Consider the following 15,275-nt stretch of genomic DNA (forward strand, 5'->3'; position numbering starts at 1 on the left):
CAGTACCCTTTTAGGTTGAGTAGACCTAGAGGAAAACTTAGCTGAAAGGAACAAAGAAAGAGGGAAAATGCCTTCTATACATGAGAAATCCGATTACCCGAGGATATCTGAACTTTTCCGACATCTCAGTATCTACTCGGGCCCAGTTTACGGTCTTCCTCTCCCCACTCGGCTACACTGAGTTCTGCTGCATGGTCGATGCATGTAAGCCTTTTATATTTAACGTTCATGGAAAGACGGGACTCCTAACAGCACTGAAACAATAACACCAAGAAAGAAAAAAGAGCAGAAAAAGAAGAAAAACAGGTATTTTTGCTTTATAGTTGGTGTTTCTTGGCGTCTTAGGGAAACCACGTGACGGTACAAAATGGCGGCCACCGGCACATGAAGTTGTTGCGTCACATTTTGACCAGTGCTTGCTGTTGGTTTAAGTTTCTGACTTAAAATTAACGACAAGCCGTAAAAAAGTGATCCGTAAATGATGGAGATTTGTTAGTATCATTCAAGAGAATATCGTGATCAGGCAATTAGTGTGCTGTATGTAAACTGAACTTGCACGTGGAAAATCATGTGTAAGCTTACCTGAAATCTGCGTGGAAATCAACTAAATCGATGAGGCCCATAGATTAAAAATCTTTGTCAGCAACATTTTTAGTTGATAAATGCTTTCTATCGAATCCAGAACTGAGAAACCAAGTGGCATAGCACCAAACAACAGTTACTTGAAGAACTAATTTTTATATTGGGGACACTCAAACCGTGAACACTTGACATTTAATATTTTTGCACATTTTTTCAGCGACTATGGAATGAAAGTTTTTCATATCATCAATAGTGTTTACTCAGTTTTTTATACACTATGAAAACACTGGTATTGTATATTGCAGGAAGAGCCTTAATTCTGTAGTCACCAAAAAAATGCCCCAAAAGTGGAGTCTGCACAAGTGTCAAGTGTTTAAAGTTCAAGTGTCCTCACTAGAACTGTATTAAAAAAATTCTGGTATTTTTTTAATGCTATCTAAAAACATGCTTATGTTTAGTAAGACATGATTTTAAGTCATGTTGATATGCTTGTAGCTTATTCTTGAGAATACAGTTGAACCCCTATTAAATGGCCACCCTCAGGGAAATGGACTGTGGCCGCTTAAAAGGGGTTGGCCGCTTAATATAGGTAGAAACAATAGAAAAGCCATCACTGGGACCCATAACACCTGCTACAGCTGAGTATGTTTGATGGGCCCTGGATGTTATAGGCTAACTATAGTTGATATAATTCATCTTAAGTGTACACGTAAGAAGTTTGTTATGTGAAGTATATATGAAATAATTCATATTTGAACTGTGGTTGTAGATGAAAATGAAGAATGATCATCGCAGTAAATTTCTAATTTAAGCAATTGGAAACAAGAAGCCTGAAAAAAATCAGGGCTTCAATGGGACTCGAACCTGTGACCTCCACAATGCCGGTGCGATGCTCTACCAACTGAGCTATGAAGCCACACATTGGGAGTGAGGTCAATTAATTGAGTTCATATATTCCCGGGAGGAGTGAAATGATGTGAAGTATATATGAAATAATTCATATTTGAACTGCGGTTGTAGATGAAAGTGAAGAATGATCATTGTATAAAGTGAAGATCATTCTTCACTTTTAAGTTTGTTATGGGTGTGTAGATCAAGACTACAGTTGACTTAAACCTTAATGACAGCCCTGCTCTGTACATTGTGTATTTCAGTGCAGGTTAATCAGTGGTAGAAAAATGAATTGATTTAATTTTAAATTGGTTGTTTGCTTCTTTTTCAAGATAAATATAAAAATAACTGGAAATTGTAAAAAGTGGTTCTTCCATCAAAGCTAAGGATGTCAAGTTCAGTAAGAAGAGGCGGCATAATGCTGTTGAGGGGGATGAAAAGTCTGCCGCAAAGGAGCAGCGCAACACAACTAAGAACCATATATTCCTTAACAAAAAGGTACTGACAAGACAAATTTTGGTGTAAACATTGCAAATTTTTGCTAGTGAACTTTCAGTTAAAGTTTGCCCATATTTCTCAGATCTATTGTGCAAGGCTAGAAACAGTGCTGCTTTTAAACGTTTGCAAGGTTTATTTTGACTAAACAGGAACTTTCACTTGCACTAAATAAAAGTTAACTAGTACACTTGGCACATTTTTATTAAGAACATTCAGTCCAGTCTTCGTCTAAATTGTCAAGATGAGGATCAAATCAATATTTTTTCTTGTAATATATTTGAAGGTACATTAAAAATATATGTGAACATGTAAGCACTAAAATACAGAATAATGGGAACACCCATAAAATAGCTAATCCCAACCCTGAATCTATTCCCCATTAATCTACAGAATGCTGTAATTCCTTATAATTATTAATAGTTACTATTACTTCCAAGGATATCCCAAACTATTCTATATCATTTTGTTCCAGATTTGAGGACACAAATTCTCAAATGTTGTGGCCTTAACATGTAGAAGACATAGTATTTTGTTATTACTTAGTGATAAGAGAAATAAATGTATTATTTACTTTACAGACCTACAGGCCTTTGCAATTACCAGCTTCCTAGAGCATTATCTGTCTTGAGCCCTGAAATCAAGGTAAATAAATGTAGAAGAGCAGGAACTTGGCTTAATATTTTGATAGTTTTTAAGCTTTAAAAAGCTGCTTCATTAGGATGGTTGCGATAATTTTATATTGATTTTCTCACAATTTAGTACTTCTCTCTTTACCTCTGTTGAAATCACAATCTAGGTATTACAAAGACTGTAGACCATGCTTGACTGTGTAGCCCATGTACATGTAAGTGACAAGCTTAAACAAGACTTTTATTGTGTGTCCAGCAGGAAGCAGAGCAAGAAGTGAAAGATCAATCTGAGTCAGGAGAATTTTCTAAATTTAGACTCTCACAGGAGACGACAGAGCGGCTGAAAGGTTAGATTAATTTAATTTATTCTGTGGCTCAAAATTCTTCATTTGACTAATAAAATGTACTATTGATAACAAGTTCATCTTGAATCCTTATGTGTACACTGTAAATTATAATTAAATATTTAATTAGTTAACATCTAGTCTTGATGTATAATTTTTTTTCTTCTTAGGAAAGAAAATCAATTACCTTTTCCCTATCCAGAGTGAAACATTTGATTATATATACAACGGTGAAGATCTTATTGCACAAGCGAGTAAGTTTGTTATAGAAATATATTCACATGTCTCAGTCATGCTTATTGCAGATTCTCCTGTTCTTCCTCTCTGGCTACCTGTTCACAAATCACACATTTTCATTAATTGTGTTTACTCCTCGCCTATACTATAAAGAAAGCTAAATAGCGTCCTAGGAATATACCTCTTGCATTACTCAATTTGTATTCTAACCTGTTTCTATGATGTGGGTAGTCTTGTTCCATTGGCTTTTACAACTTTTCACTAGTTTATAAGCAAAAATGTTTTCTGGATGATCAAACCAGGTGGGCAAAATGTCTTACAGCTGGACAATTTGCCCAGTGCCCAGCCACTGATAGGACCCCGTTATACAGTACATGTCCCCCAACTTGCAGTCCCCTAACCCTGGCCTATGGGTGTATAAATATTACTAATAAAAATGATTTGTCTTTTTATAGGAACGGGCACAGGGAAAACGGTAAGTGGACCTCATTTTGTGAAACTGCATCATGCAGTTAACATGGGTATGAATGGACAGCATTAAACCTTAGTTAGCGTACCTGTAATTGACTGCAATTCGTTATTGTAAATAACAACAAAAATAGTAAATTTATACAAATCTACACAGAGGAAGTGTCCATCATGTGAATAGTTGGAAGTTCTTACAATTCCCCTCCCCCACCCCATAAAGTTCAAACCCCTTTGATAACACAATCTTAGCTGCATTGTAAGTTTAGAACATTTGCCACTTAGGTTTTGTTTCATTTGCCATGTTTTTACACATATATGTTGTTTTTTTCAGCTGTCATTTGTACTGCCATTAATTGAAAAGCTTAAGTTACAGAAGCTATCTCATAAGAGAGGAAGAGCACCCATGGTAGGTATCAAAGTTTTGTCAAGTTATTAATTATCTCCAGCTTTAGATTGATTTTTTGATTCAGGCAGAAGATATAAAAATGAAAGTCATCAACTTGAGAATGTTTTTTTGACATCTTATTGTGTGTTGTATTGTGCAGGTTTTGGTCTTGACTCCAACACGAGAACTTGCTAAGCAGGTAAGAGTTCTTAAACTTGCTAAAATCCAAAGGCAGTTTCAAGTCAACCAGTCAATGTGCTTTGCACTGAATGTTTTAAGCAAATGATGTACATGTACCTCATGAGCTGTGGATTCTGTGCTTTACATTAACTTCACAGGTTAGTGATGAGTTTGATTATTTGAAGTCCGATCTTGCCATGCACTGTCTGTATGGAGGAGTGTCTTATGGACCACAAGGTATGCATGTACATTAATTATTATAGAACAGCCATCCTTTTCTGATCTACATTTTACTTCACAATTTGTTTGAAAAGTGACATCCTGATTTCTCTGGTTCCTGTTCATGCTAGCCAGATCATTTACAATGTAATTATAATCGTGTAAGTTGTGGACAATATTCTCAACTCAGGCCTGCACAGGTAGAGAATAATCATGAAATCTGTAAAGGCCATAAAGCTTGAGACTGGCACCAAATAGATAGGGACGTGGCTTCAAGCCAAGGAAAAATTATGGAGAAGTCTATGAATAAATTTTTAAACAGAACACTGTCAGATTGTTGATTCTTGTTTGTTGTCACCCTCTCAGCTGGGGCAATCAGAAATGGACTAGACATTGTTGTGGGAACACCTGGAAGAATCATTGATCACATGGTTAATGGTACACTGGATCTTACACAGTTGAAGTAAGTGCTGTAGAATTTCTCTGTTCATACAAAACTGCAGCTTCAATTGACTTTACGGTGTATGTAAAAAGTTAATTTTTTTTTTAATGAACATTTTATAATGTATGTGTGATGATGTAGTACAACACCGATTGTATCTAATTAGTAGAAACGTTTCATCCATTGCAGACATGTGGTTATTGATGAAGTTGATAGGATGTTGGACATGGGATTCGCCCAGTCTGTTGAGGACATCCTTGAAGAATCATACAACCCTTGTGAGTAAACAAACTTCTCTGTCTTACACATTACCATAATAGGGATTAAAAAGTTGCAAACTAGAGTTATCTGGGCTGTCATGTCATGAAGACCCTGAATGCTGAATATGATTAATTTGGAACAAAGATCAGAGTAACTGATGAACAAATCATTTTTTTGGGGTTATTTTTTCTTAAGATGTAAAGCAAATGTTGGCTAAAATCAGTTTTGTGTGGTGTTGAATTATTTTTAATGTTTATAATTATTTGTTTTTTCAGCTAGGGAAGAGAAGCCTCAGACACTACTGTTTAGTGCAACATTACCACCTTGGGTTGTCAAGACTGCTGAGAAATACATGAACCATGACAGGAAAATAGTGGACCTTATTGGAGAGCAGGAACTGAAAGCATCTGAAAGTGTGCAAGTAAGGCAAATCAGCAACTAGCTAATAGATGATAAATTGATAGAGAAATGCTTTCCAAATTGAAGCTTTCATTTCTGTACTCTGAGACATGCCGACCACTTACCGCACCATATGTTTTTCTTTGTTTGTTTGTTTTTGATAACTGTGTTAACTACCACCTGTTAACATCATCTGCTGATATTCATATATTTGTTTGTTTACTTTCAGCACCTGGCCATCAGATGTCCATATGAAGCTAGAGCCTCCACACTGCGTGATGTTGTACAGGTGGGGAAGTATATCGATATTGTATTTACTTGTAAGCAGTTGGTAAAGTCTCTGTTCACGAGTCTATAACTCTGTTATCTCATGCATGAAGTAGCCAGGTGCATTGCTTCTCCAAATGAATGACATGCTGGTCTATTTCACACTGTCCCATGCAATTTTGGTCTGAAAGTAATTTAAAAGTGGTTACCATGTAAGGCTCAATCAATTCGCACTTGCTTCTGTTGTGTCTGTTGTCCTTTCCTTTCTTGCCAGTTTAGTAGCTCCTCTTCTCCCCTTACCACCATCCCCGTGTGCAACTCTCTTGCCTTCCCCCATAGTTGCCAGTTTCTGTCAGGTGGCTTAGCTTTCTTTGATGAGATGATATTGATGATGATGATGACGATGATGCTGATGTTGTTGATGACGACGACAATGATGATGATCAACCACTAGATCAATTTTGATTCTTTGTATTTTTTTTTTTTTTTGTCTTACCCAATTTCTTGTTTCTAGGTTTATTGTGGTGCCCACAGCAGAACTCTTATATTTACTGACACAAAAAGAGAAGCAAGCAGTTTGGCCTTGAATTCTGTCTTAAAGCAAGTAAGTCACAGGCTGTTAGGCCTTACTGATCCAGTATCAATTCAGTGAGAGTAATTTTAGCCAAGTTTCTGAACTTGGTGACTACACACTCACTAAGTGAGAGTTACATGTAGTTGTTCTTGATATTTGTAGCTCTAAGTACAGACTCTGGCTTCATCTACCTGGACACCATAAGATATCAATCTTCACCGGTTACTCATAACTTATACAAGCTACCTAATTACTGAACAATCTGTTCAATAAAAAGATGTCTGTTTTCTATTTTGTTCAGGATGCACAGGTTCTTCATGGAGACATTGCCCAGGAGCAGAGAGAGATAACTCTTAAAGTATGCCTTTGTTACTTAATTATTTTCCCCTGATTTGCTAATTATGACAACCTACCCTCACCTCCAGTAGTTAATGTTGTACAGCTATGTTATATGAACAGTGCAAAATGTATTAATACGTGATTATTTTCATTAGGTTTGCCCTGCTTCTAAAAACTTATTCAAACAAGTCCCAATTCAGAGTTGACATATTTGCAATGTACCTATAATTTTACTGAATTTATGCTGTATTTTGGTTGATTAATGGAACCCCCTATATTCATTCATTCAATCTAATACATTCTAATTCATTCTGTGGCATTGGCAGAGTTTTCGTGATGGAAAAGTTCGTTGTCTGGTAGCCACAGATGTTGCAGCAAGAGGTTTGGATATCCCAGAAGTTGATCTGGTTGTGCTGACTGAACCTCCTAAGGTAGGCTTAAAAAAAATACTGCATGTCTCTTCTATTTTATTGAGTCATGAGAAGGATAGCTAGATGGACATTCAAAGTGTAATTCATCAACTTCTGCTACTCAGAAGAGTACAAAGCCAATTGAGGTATAGTCCTGTACTTCTAAATAATAAAATTTTGAACTACACATGATAAAGATTAGTATCAGGAAAATACATGTACCAGTAACCGTGCTTATGATTTAGGATCTTGATATGTACATTCATCGGTCTGGAAGAACAGGGAGAGCGGGCCGTGATGGAATGAGCATTGTATTTTACAAGTCAGGAGAGGAACAATTATTACGTGCAGTGGAAAGAAGAACTGTGAGTACTGGCAACAACACTCTTTTTGAAACATTTCAATATGTTTTAATTTGTAATCCAAGAAGATATCTTTATCCACGTAGTGTACAGACTTACAATCATGGGTATAATATATTTTTAATTATTTTATAGCAAGGTGTTCTTGAGGTAAATCCAAGCCTTTTGATTGTTTTTTACTATGACAGGATTTTACCATACAGACTGCTTCCATGGAAACGGTCATAAGCCATGTACATGTAGTTATTGTTTTCGAAATCAAGCAAGTGCCATATATAATGCACTAGTATTTTTATTTTAATAGTAATTTTTTAAAAAAAATAATAAACTAGTAACTAATTTTTTTTTTTCTGCCACAGGGAATTAAATTCAAACACATTTCACCTCCATCAATAAATGAAATTGTTGAAGCTTCAGCAATGGATGCCCAGAAGTAAGAAATTTTGATGATGGTGATGATAACAGTGTTAGAGCAACTTATTAATAATAATTTGACTACTGTTGTGTTAGGTATATACAGACGGTTTCACCTGAAGTTCTTGAGAAGTTCCGTGGTGCTGCTCAAGCACTGGTGGATAAACTTGGTGCAGTGGATGCTGTGGCAGCTTCACTTGCTCACATTTCTGGAACCAAAGAGATCAAGTCACGATCTCTCTTGACTGGGCGAGATGTATGTATAAAAACATAATCATGTTCAACCTGGTTTGTGGCTAGATAGCATTTTAATCTAATGTGAAAAGATATTGTTTGGTGAAAACTAGGCCAAAATATTGCTGGAATGTGTGTTATGAAAATTTGGTAGTACTGTACAGTACAACAAGAGAATGTTGCAAATTTCTTTCAAGCGATGTTTAGTAGCAGAAATAAATTAATATATTTTATCAAAGATAACTATAAAAAGCATTGAAGTTCTGGCTTTCAAACACCCTACAGCTGATCAATGTTTTTAAGGAAATGAGAAGTACAATGGAATCTAGATTTATGTTTTGGATTATCGTAAGTTGAACTTGTGATTGTCCTTGATGTAACCAGTGTTGCTAACAGCTGGTGAATAATGTCATGTCCTTATGACACAATACCAGTCCAAATATCCTGCATACCTGCCACAATCCCACAGGAAAGGACTGGCGATTTGTATCTTAAAATACAGACTAAGAAATTGAGGTTAATGAGATTTTTATTATATCTCTTGCTTCGTAGAAAGGAAAACATTTTAAGTCATGGGTGTAGGGGTGGAACATACTGAGGAAATATCTACCAATTTCGATATAATTATTAAGATTCAGCCTAAAACAATGCTGAAGAGACCTCAGTACAAGGCTCTGGGGAATAACTACAGAGTTTGCTGTATTTATTCCCCAGAGCCTCATGCTGAGGTCTATTGTGTTAGGCTGAATTTTAATAACCGACCATTTAGGGTCGTGGGTTCAAATCCCATCTGGAACTATAGGATTGTTTTCCAAGTTGATGTTATTTCTATGTTTAAAATTCCTCATATTAGTCACTTTGGAGGGTGGTCTATTATTGGCACTAAAGTTGACCAATCCACTGCAGGCATGTGTATGTGCATATTATGGACTATAATGATATCATTTATTGTATTCAGGATCACACCACCTACCTACTGAAGGCTCCTGTGGAGATCCGTGGAACAGGTTACATGTGGCGTGCAATGGAAAAGACCCCAGAAGTGAAAGACAACGTGGCAGTTATGAGGATGTGTAAAGACAGACAGGTGAGATGTGATGTTATATATTAAATGCAAACTAATATTAGTTGAACGGTGCTTTCATTGTACAGAATTCTGTCTGATGTTGCATAGACACATAACGTGCTCTGGATTTCTTACTATTACTGTATAACTTTTTTAAGGAGTTAATGTCATTGAGCATGCATATTCATGTAGCTGATAGTAAACCACACTTATTAATTGAAATTATTTTTTGTCGAAAAGAGGATTCCTCCTTTTTCTTCCTAAATGCACTTTTGTTTATTCCGACAGTTGCTAAAATTTGGTTGATCACACATACTCCTTAAATCCCTGGTTGATGTATTTGTCATGCATGACAGACTGGCAGAAGCATATCACCTCTTCGAGGTGGTATGCTTCTGAGACTAGTTAATATGACCTTTTGCTGACATTGGTCTGTTACCTCAACAGAGTGTTGTATTTGATGTACCAAATCAACATCAAGAAAAATTAGAGGTATGGCATTTCATCTCCCTTGAAGTTAGGATGCATTGTGCATGGTTTTCCTTGAAAATAGTAGGTTTCTTTTACAATGTGATTTAATAACAGTTGGCCAGTAGGAGGGCTTCGTTCTTGATTGCGGCTCCAATTAAGTACTTACAGGAGGTTGTGGCTGGGGACAGTGTGGAAATAGTCCTAAATTTCAAAGTGAATGTGGGCCTTTTCTTTGAAATAAGGAAAGCTGTTAAGTTGCATAAGAGAGGGCCCCCTCCTCTTGACCTAGCTAAGGTCACCTCAGGGTAAGTCTCAACATAGTGCTACAGCAGGGGTTTCATTGAGGGCCAGGCACTGGGTAAAATGACCACCAGCGAGGATGATTTTGCCAGCCTGGTTTGACCATCTAGAGGAAGGTTTTTCTTAGAATAAAGTTCTGTTCAAAAAGTTTTATCTGCCTGTGAGAACCAGTTGCCCTCTTGCTAAAAATGTCAATGAAACCCCTGGCTACAGTACGAACAAATTGTAAATTGAAAAAACTGGTCCAGTGTTGAGGGGTTAAACTAGAATCTGTCCAGGTAAAAAGTTTTAGATGATGGGCAAAACTAGCTGAGCCCTAGCCCTGAGCTGGCCCTTCAGCTTAGCAAAGAGTACCAAATTGAATGGAAAAGTGTAAACAAGTTTTTGAATTATTTTCATCACAGGAATATTGGTTGGAAGGCAGAGGAGGAGTAATACTTACAAAAATAACTGAACTTCCAGAGCTGCTTGAAAGACCTCAGCGTGACCCAATGGGTGGTGACAGAAAACCAGGCTATAGAGACAGATATGATCGAGAGGGATTTGTGAACCAGAGAACTGGTCAAAGGGATCAATCTCGGAGTGGTTATGGTGGAAAGGCGTCATTTGAAAGAGGTTTCATTCCAGATCGTTACCGTGGAAAGGACTCTTACCGCAAAGGTTTCAATTTTGATTGATAGGTGCAAAAAGGAAATTGGACTGTCATCCTGTGACAAGAACGAAGAATTTAATGAGGAAGTTAGATAAGTAACCAAAAAGATTCAGATTCTCAAAAGAAGATATTAATAACTACTTACTGAGTGACGTCTTTGGGGAAAATTCTCAAACCGAGGCCTAGCTTTATTGACTGAGCGATAGCAAGGTCAATACTGCAAGGCCAAAGTTTGCAATTTTCCCGCAAAGACCAAACGTTCAAGGTAAATAAGTTGTCTATTATATGGCTTTTTGCTTTGTTTTTGCAGGTGCGTAATCAGCCCATGCGCATTACAGGAGAATAATGCAATGCCCTAGAATTAGTTAGGCAGAGCACATGTTACATCGGCTGCAAACACAAGCCATATAATAATAGTTATGATTTCGTATTAACAAGTATAATTATTATGCTTTCATAATCACCCATAATTTGTCCTACCGATCATCTCAAAATGTCATGTGCATATGTCACAATACAATATTTCATTTCTTATCTCTGTATGTAAGAGATTTAATTGTCAATTAACCCTGAACCCCCTCAAAAAAGAATTAGTAAATTTTGTCCGCCTTGACTTTTCACTTTGGAAAATTTTAGAAATAAACAGCACTACAGTAAGTTACTGCTGGTGAAACATTTTATGACATTTCAGTGGTCACCCTAGGATACGAGGATTTCTTCACCGTTGTTTTGACGTAAGAAGAAAAGAGGTCAATATTGTTTGTTATGATCAGTTTATTTACTGTATTTTTTATTTTATAATGCTGGGTTTCTCATTCATGGTTTATCATTTATAGTTATGAACTGCTCACTAACGACATACACAGTATCTTATGCTTCTTTTGTTTCACATAATTTATTAGTTGCTGTAAGTAAATGTTTAACTGAAGCAGGAACACACATGTAAGCTTCAGGGTCTTTGACTTGCCTGCTTTTTAAAGTTTTAATGGATCACGCTTGTTAATGGTACAAATTTATGGTAAAATATGTTTATAGTTGAAGAGATTCAGGCTATAATAATGGTGAAATGCATTTTTGTTGTTATGTGAAAAGTCATGCTTTTGGTTCAGTTTTTTGCACATCTCTCTCTCGGTTTTCCAACTGCTCAGCTAATCAAGGAGTTTAGAAAGGCAAAGAGTAGTTTATCAATGAGTCTACCATATTTTGGTTTGAGATTACTGGCTGGTAATGAAACCAATGGAAAGATGTTCAAAACAAATAATTAACAGCTTCATTTTTGCAATGTTAACTTGCATAACTGACTTGAGATCTACAAAATGTTTCACTGCTATTTTGGTGTTAAAGTATCCAATTCAGTCATGTAAGTTAACATCTTCTAAGTGACATCTTCTAAGTCAGAACGGCTTAACCATAACCATGTTAAAACCAGTAAACATATCAACTGAAAACAATGCTACGAACATCTTATCAAACTCAATACAAATTATTTAATTCTACTTCTTAGGATGTTTTCATTAAGTCCATATTTTTTACTGCTGGTTTTCACTAGGAGCGCATAGTACAGTAAGAAAGACACAATAAGATGTTAATAATCTGCAACTTTTTTTTTCGAAAATTTCCTAAGCAAAACATGCGACTTTACCATACTTCGGCTTTGAGTGCTGCTTTACTTACGCTTAGGCTAATGCACTAGTGAAACCAGCCACAACACCTCCTGCCAGGGCTGTCATTAAGTTTTCAATCACCTGTAGCCTTGATCTTCACACCCATAACAAACTTGTCACTTTATGGGTGAATTGTACCAGCTACAGGCAAGTTCTTCCATACCATCAAGGGCCCATCAAGCATGCACAGCCATAACAGGTGCTATAGGTTACAGCCCTTATTGACAGCCCTGTCTTGCTGGCAAATAGATTGCTAGAATAACCTTAGCATAAAAGTCGACACACACTGTGACACAAGTGTCTACTTCCTTAACAGTGTACTTTGAGCATTTTATGGAGCCAGGTTCACAAAAGTTTTAATTAAAAACCTAAATAAATTATGATATTTTCACTCCCCACATTTGTACTCTTACATTTTGACTCTATGAATGACTTTGTCTAAAATTTGCCGTCTGATTTACTGTCTTCCTGAGTATCAAAAACTGTCTTGGGTCAAGCTGGGATCAGGCCTATACTTGTTCTCATGTATTCAGGTACATTAAGCTCACAACATTTGGTGCTACATCAACAGCATGCCCCTTTGCTCTCTCCTCCACAGATATTCAGACATTTGTTAGAGAAATCTGCTGTGCAAGGTGAGTGCAGGCACAAAGTCAAGTGGATCGATCAGGTGCTGTCACTCTTCATGTAACATTTCATGTGCACTCACAATGCTCAGCAGATTCTCCCCACTCCAAAATCACATTTGACCCTCTTTGGAGAAATATCTATAGCCCCCTCAGTGGTGAATTTTTTTTTAACTCATCAATTGCCTATCTGCTTGAAACAAGAAGTTGATTGTTATTAGGTATCAAAGCATTAAGTTTTTACAACAAGTGTCATAGCCAGCTTTTGTTCCCATTTGATACCATAATTTTTTTAAATCTGTAATGCAATAGAAAACAGTTAGTTTATGTCTGTTAGTTTGTGTGATGACAGTTAATGGCTGGTCTGGTATCATCTTCTTTCCAACTTCTTGAATTTGGCTTCTGTAAACAGAATATAAATTGGAATTGTTAATAATTATTAGCAGTTCCTGCATTACCTTCCTCCCCTAAAAGTTGCAAAAAAAAAAAAAAAAAATGCAAAAACGATTTTTGAATATTCCCTAAGTTTAACCTTTATAATAAATCTGCTACCAAAAAAGTAACATTCACCCGTGGAGTAACGCTGTATATGCACCTTGTGATTGTACAAAAAGAATGCAGCCTACATCTATCATGTCACATGCCTCAAAACTGTGTTATTATAAAAAGAATGTTGAACTACATGTAGTATGTGGTCAGAATGTAATTATGATACCAGGATTCAAGACAACTTGAGTGTGGAATATGACTCACCTAGTCTCTTGGAATATGCATCTAATCTGTATGCAGCTTGTTCAAGGCTTGCAACACTGTCCTCTACTTTATCAATCTGCTCCAAATATGGCTCCAGGCTTTTATCTGAAGGCAATGATTATAGAAAACAGTTGCACTTTTTTTTCTACTGACTGTCACAGTGACTGTTTATGACTCACTTAATAACATCAACAGCAATTTTTAGAGAGTTGATTAATTGTTTGTTTCTTTGGGATGATCCAGATCGAGCCCAATAATCCAAGATCTCTCCCAATCATGGTACATCAAAGCAACCAGTGGATCCAGTCGGCAAGGATTCGTCAGTTCCTTTGATGCACCATGATCCAAGAATCCTCTCTCTTAACCTTTTCATATTCTAAATTACCATACATTGATACAAATCCTTACATTTCTTGTCCAGCTCCTCCATGACTGTGATGAGAGTCTTTGCAGTGTCTGACATTTCACTATATTTTGTAACTGTCAACTTATTCAGCTTTTCAAGAAGAACATAGTCCTGTATTGAACCTGAAAATAACATCACAAGCTAGCAAGTGAATATATAATAATAAGCTCAAGTGACAACAGGATCAATGACAATGTTTTGTTGTCCCAGCTATAACGAACCCTGCCATTCCTCACACAATTACCAATACCACTTAAACTCAGCACATCACATAAGACTTATATTAAAAGTATTATCTTATTCTCAGAATTAGCTAAGAAACTGGATTCGAGCGAAAATTTGACCATTTGATAATTGTTCAAACTCTGTACCATTGGCAAAAGGAGGATTTAAACAACAAAGTCTATAACGTGGTTGCATCATAATTCATGCCCATCGAACACATAATCTACAACATTTCACGTGATTCTCACCAGCTAGTTCGCCGTTCAAGTACTCTGTTATCTTCTCGAACGCCTCCTTGCAACAATCTTTCAAAGACAGCACTTCGCCACCGGAAGCTTTGGGTTCATCTAATCCAGAAGGTTCTTCTAACACGGGCTCAGAAGAAACCTCTGCTGGATCTTTAACTACGGCTTTCCCTCCACTCATGGCTTCGTCTTCTTGTTCTAAACTCTGTGTATTTTGTTTTCTCGTCGCCGCCATATTGGATCTAACAGACTTCAGCCCAAATCCTACTCTAAAATAACTGCTCGTTCCCAGGCCCCCTGGGACTTTTGAAATAAGAAAAAGAAGAAAAGAAAAAGTAGGAAATAGAAATGGGAATCAGATTTGTCTCTTTAAGGGACGGTAACTGGGGTTTTATGCGGTATTGCATCTGTCATTTGTCCCCAGTAACAACAATCAGTAGTGTTATGAAAATTATGAATTTCCACCTCAGTAGATGTTGTGATCCTACGGGTAGTGTAAAATCATTAAAAACAAGTTACTGCTCAGTCATATTGAATTGGCATTTCTGTTGGTTTAATTATTCAACCATATCATCATTTCGTGGTAAGAGTCCTCAGCAACAGGGCAAGCCAAGAATGTGTGTTCAAGGGAATCTGGACCTTTACAAAAAAAAAACATTCATCATCCGGTTTAATTTTGTATCTTTTAAGTTCCTTTTTGGTTATTAGTATCCTATGAAGTAGTTTAAAAGA

At 36.6% G+C, this 15,275-nt stretch overlaps 2 protein-coding genes across 3 annotated transcripts; one reads left to right on the plus strand and one right to left on the minus strand.

Annotated features, from left to right (window-relative positions):
* The first annotated feature begins 49 nt into the window (after positions 1–49).
* Positions 50–12,686, plus strand: LOC110060806 (nucleolar RNA helicase 2-like). Of its 2 annotated transcripts, none has more exons than XM_020767598.2 (22): positions 50–306; positions 1,806–1,971; positions 2,550–2,613; positions 2,857–2,947; positions 3,115–3,198; positions 3,637–3,656; positions 3,981–4,055; positions 4,195–4,233; positions 4,373–4,451; positions 4,800–4,896; positions 5,065–5,153; positions 5,412–5,557; positions 5,765–5,824; positions 6,317–6,406; positions 6,678–6,734; positions 7,042–7,146; positions 7,371–7,490; positions 7,847–7,920; positions 7,998–8,157; positions 9,094–9,222; positions 9,649–9,693; positions 10,377–12,686. In XM_020767598.2, exons 2-22 carry the CDS (start codon positions 1,862–1,864, stop codon positions 10,647–10,649), a joined length of 2,007 nt encoding a protein of 668 aa, XP_020623257.1. In that variant the 5' UTR covers positions 50–306; positions 1,806–1,861; the 3' UTR covers positions 10,650–12,686. The 2 variants fall into 2 exon arrangements, with proteins under 2 accessions (XP_020623257.1, XP_020623258.1); XM_020767599.2 differs by having other exon boundaries at positions 2,860–2,947.
* Positions 12,089–14,862, minus strand: LOC110060807 (biogenesis of lysosome-related organelles complex 1 subunit 2-like). The gene is made up of 4 exons (XM_020767600.2): positions 14,547–14,862; positions 14,076–14,195; positions 13,668–13,772; positions 12,089–13,316 (listed from the first exon to the last, which is right to left on the minus strand). Exons 1-4 carry the CDS (start codon positions 14,776–14,778, stop codon positions 13,285–13,287), a joined length of 489 nt encoding a protein of 162 aa, XP_020623259.1. The 5' UTR covers positions 14,779–14,862; the 3' UTR covers positions 12,089–13,284.
* Between the last annotated feature and the right edge of the window lie 413 nt (positions 14,863–15,275).

The sequence above is a fragment of the Orbicella faveolata genome, unplaced genomic scaffold (genome assembly GCF_042242905.1).
Source record: "Orbicella faveolata isolate gen_17 unplaced genomic scaffold, um_ofav_v1 contig_34, whole genome shotgun sequence".
In the NCBI taxonomy this organism is placed as follows: domain Eukaryota; kingdom Metazoa; phylum Cnidaria; class Anthozoa; order Scleractinia; family Merulinidae; genus Orbicella; species Orbicella faveolata.

Bases quoted from the DNA above. Each gene is read 5' to 3' on its own strand.
- LOC110060806 (XM_020767598.2), top strand. From the start codon at position 1,862: ATGTCAAGTTCAGTAAGAAGAGGCGGCATAATGCTGTTGAGGGGGATG. The intron at 4,897-5,064 runs GTAAGTGCTGTA...CATCCATTGCAG, and splicing joins CTGGATCTTACACAGTTGAA to ACATGTGGTTATTGATGAAG. The intron at 7,491-7,846 runs GTGAGTACTGGC...TTTCTGCCACAG, and splicing joins GTGCAGTGGAAAGAAGAACT to GGAATTAAATTCAAACACAT.
- LOC110060807 (XM_020767600.2), bottom strand. From the start codon at position 14,778: ATGGCGGCGACGAGAAAACAAAATACACAGAGTTTAGAACAAGAAGAC. The intron at 13,773-14,075 runs GTAAGGATTTGT...CATTGCCTTCAG, and splicing joins GGAGGAGCTGGACAAGAAAT to ATAAAAGCCTGGAGCCATAT. The intron at 13,317-13,667 runs GTGAGTCATATT...TTCTGTTTACAG, and splicing joins TGCATATTCCAAGAGACTAG to AAGCCAAATTCAAGAAGTTG.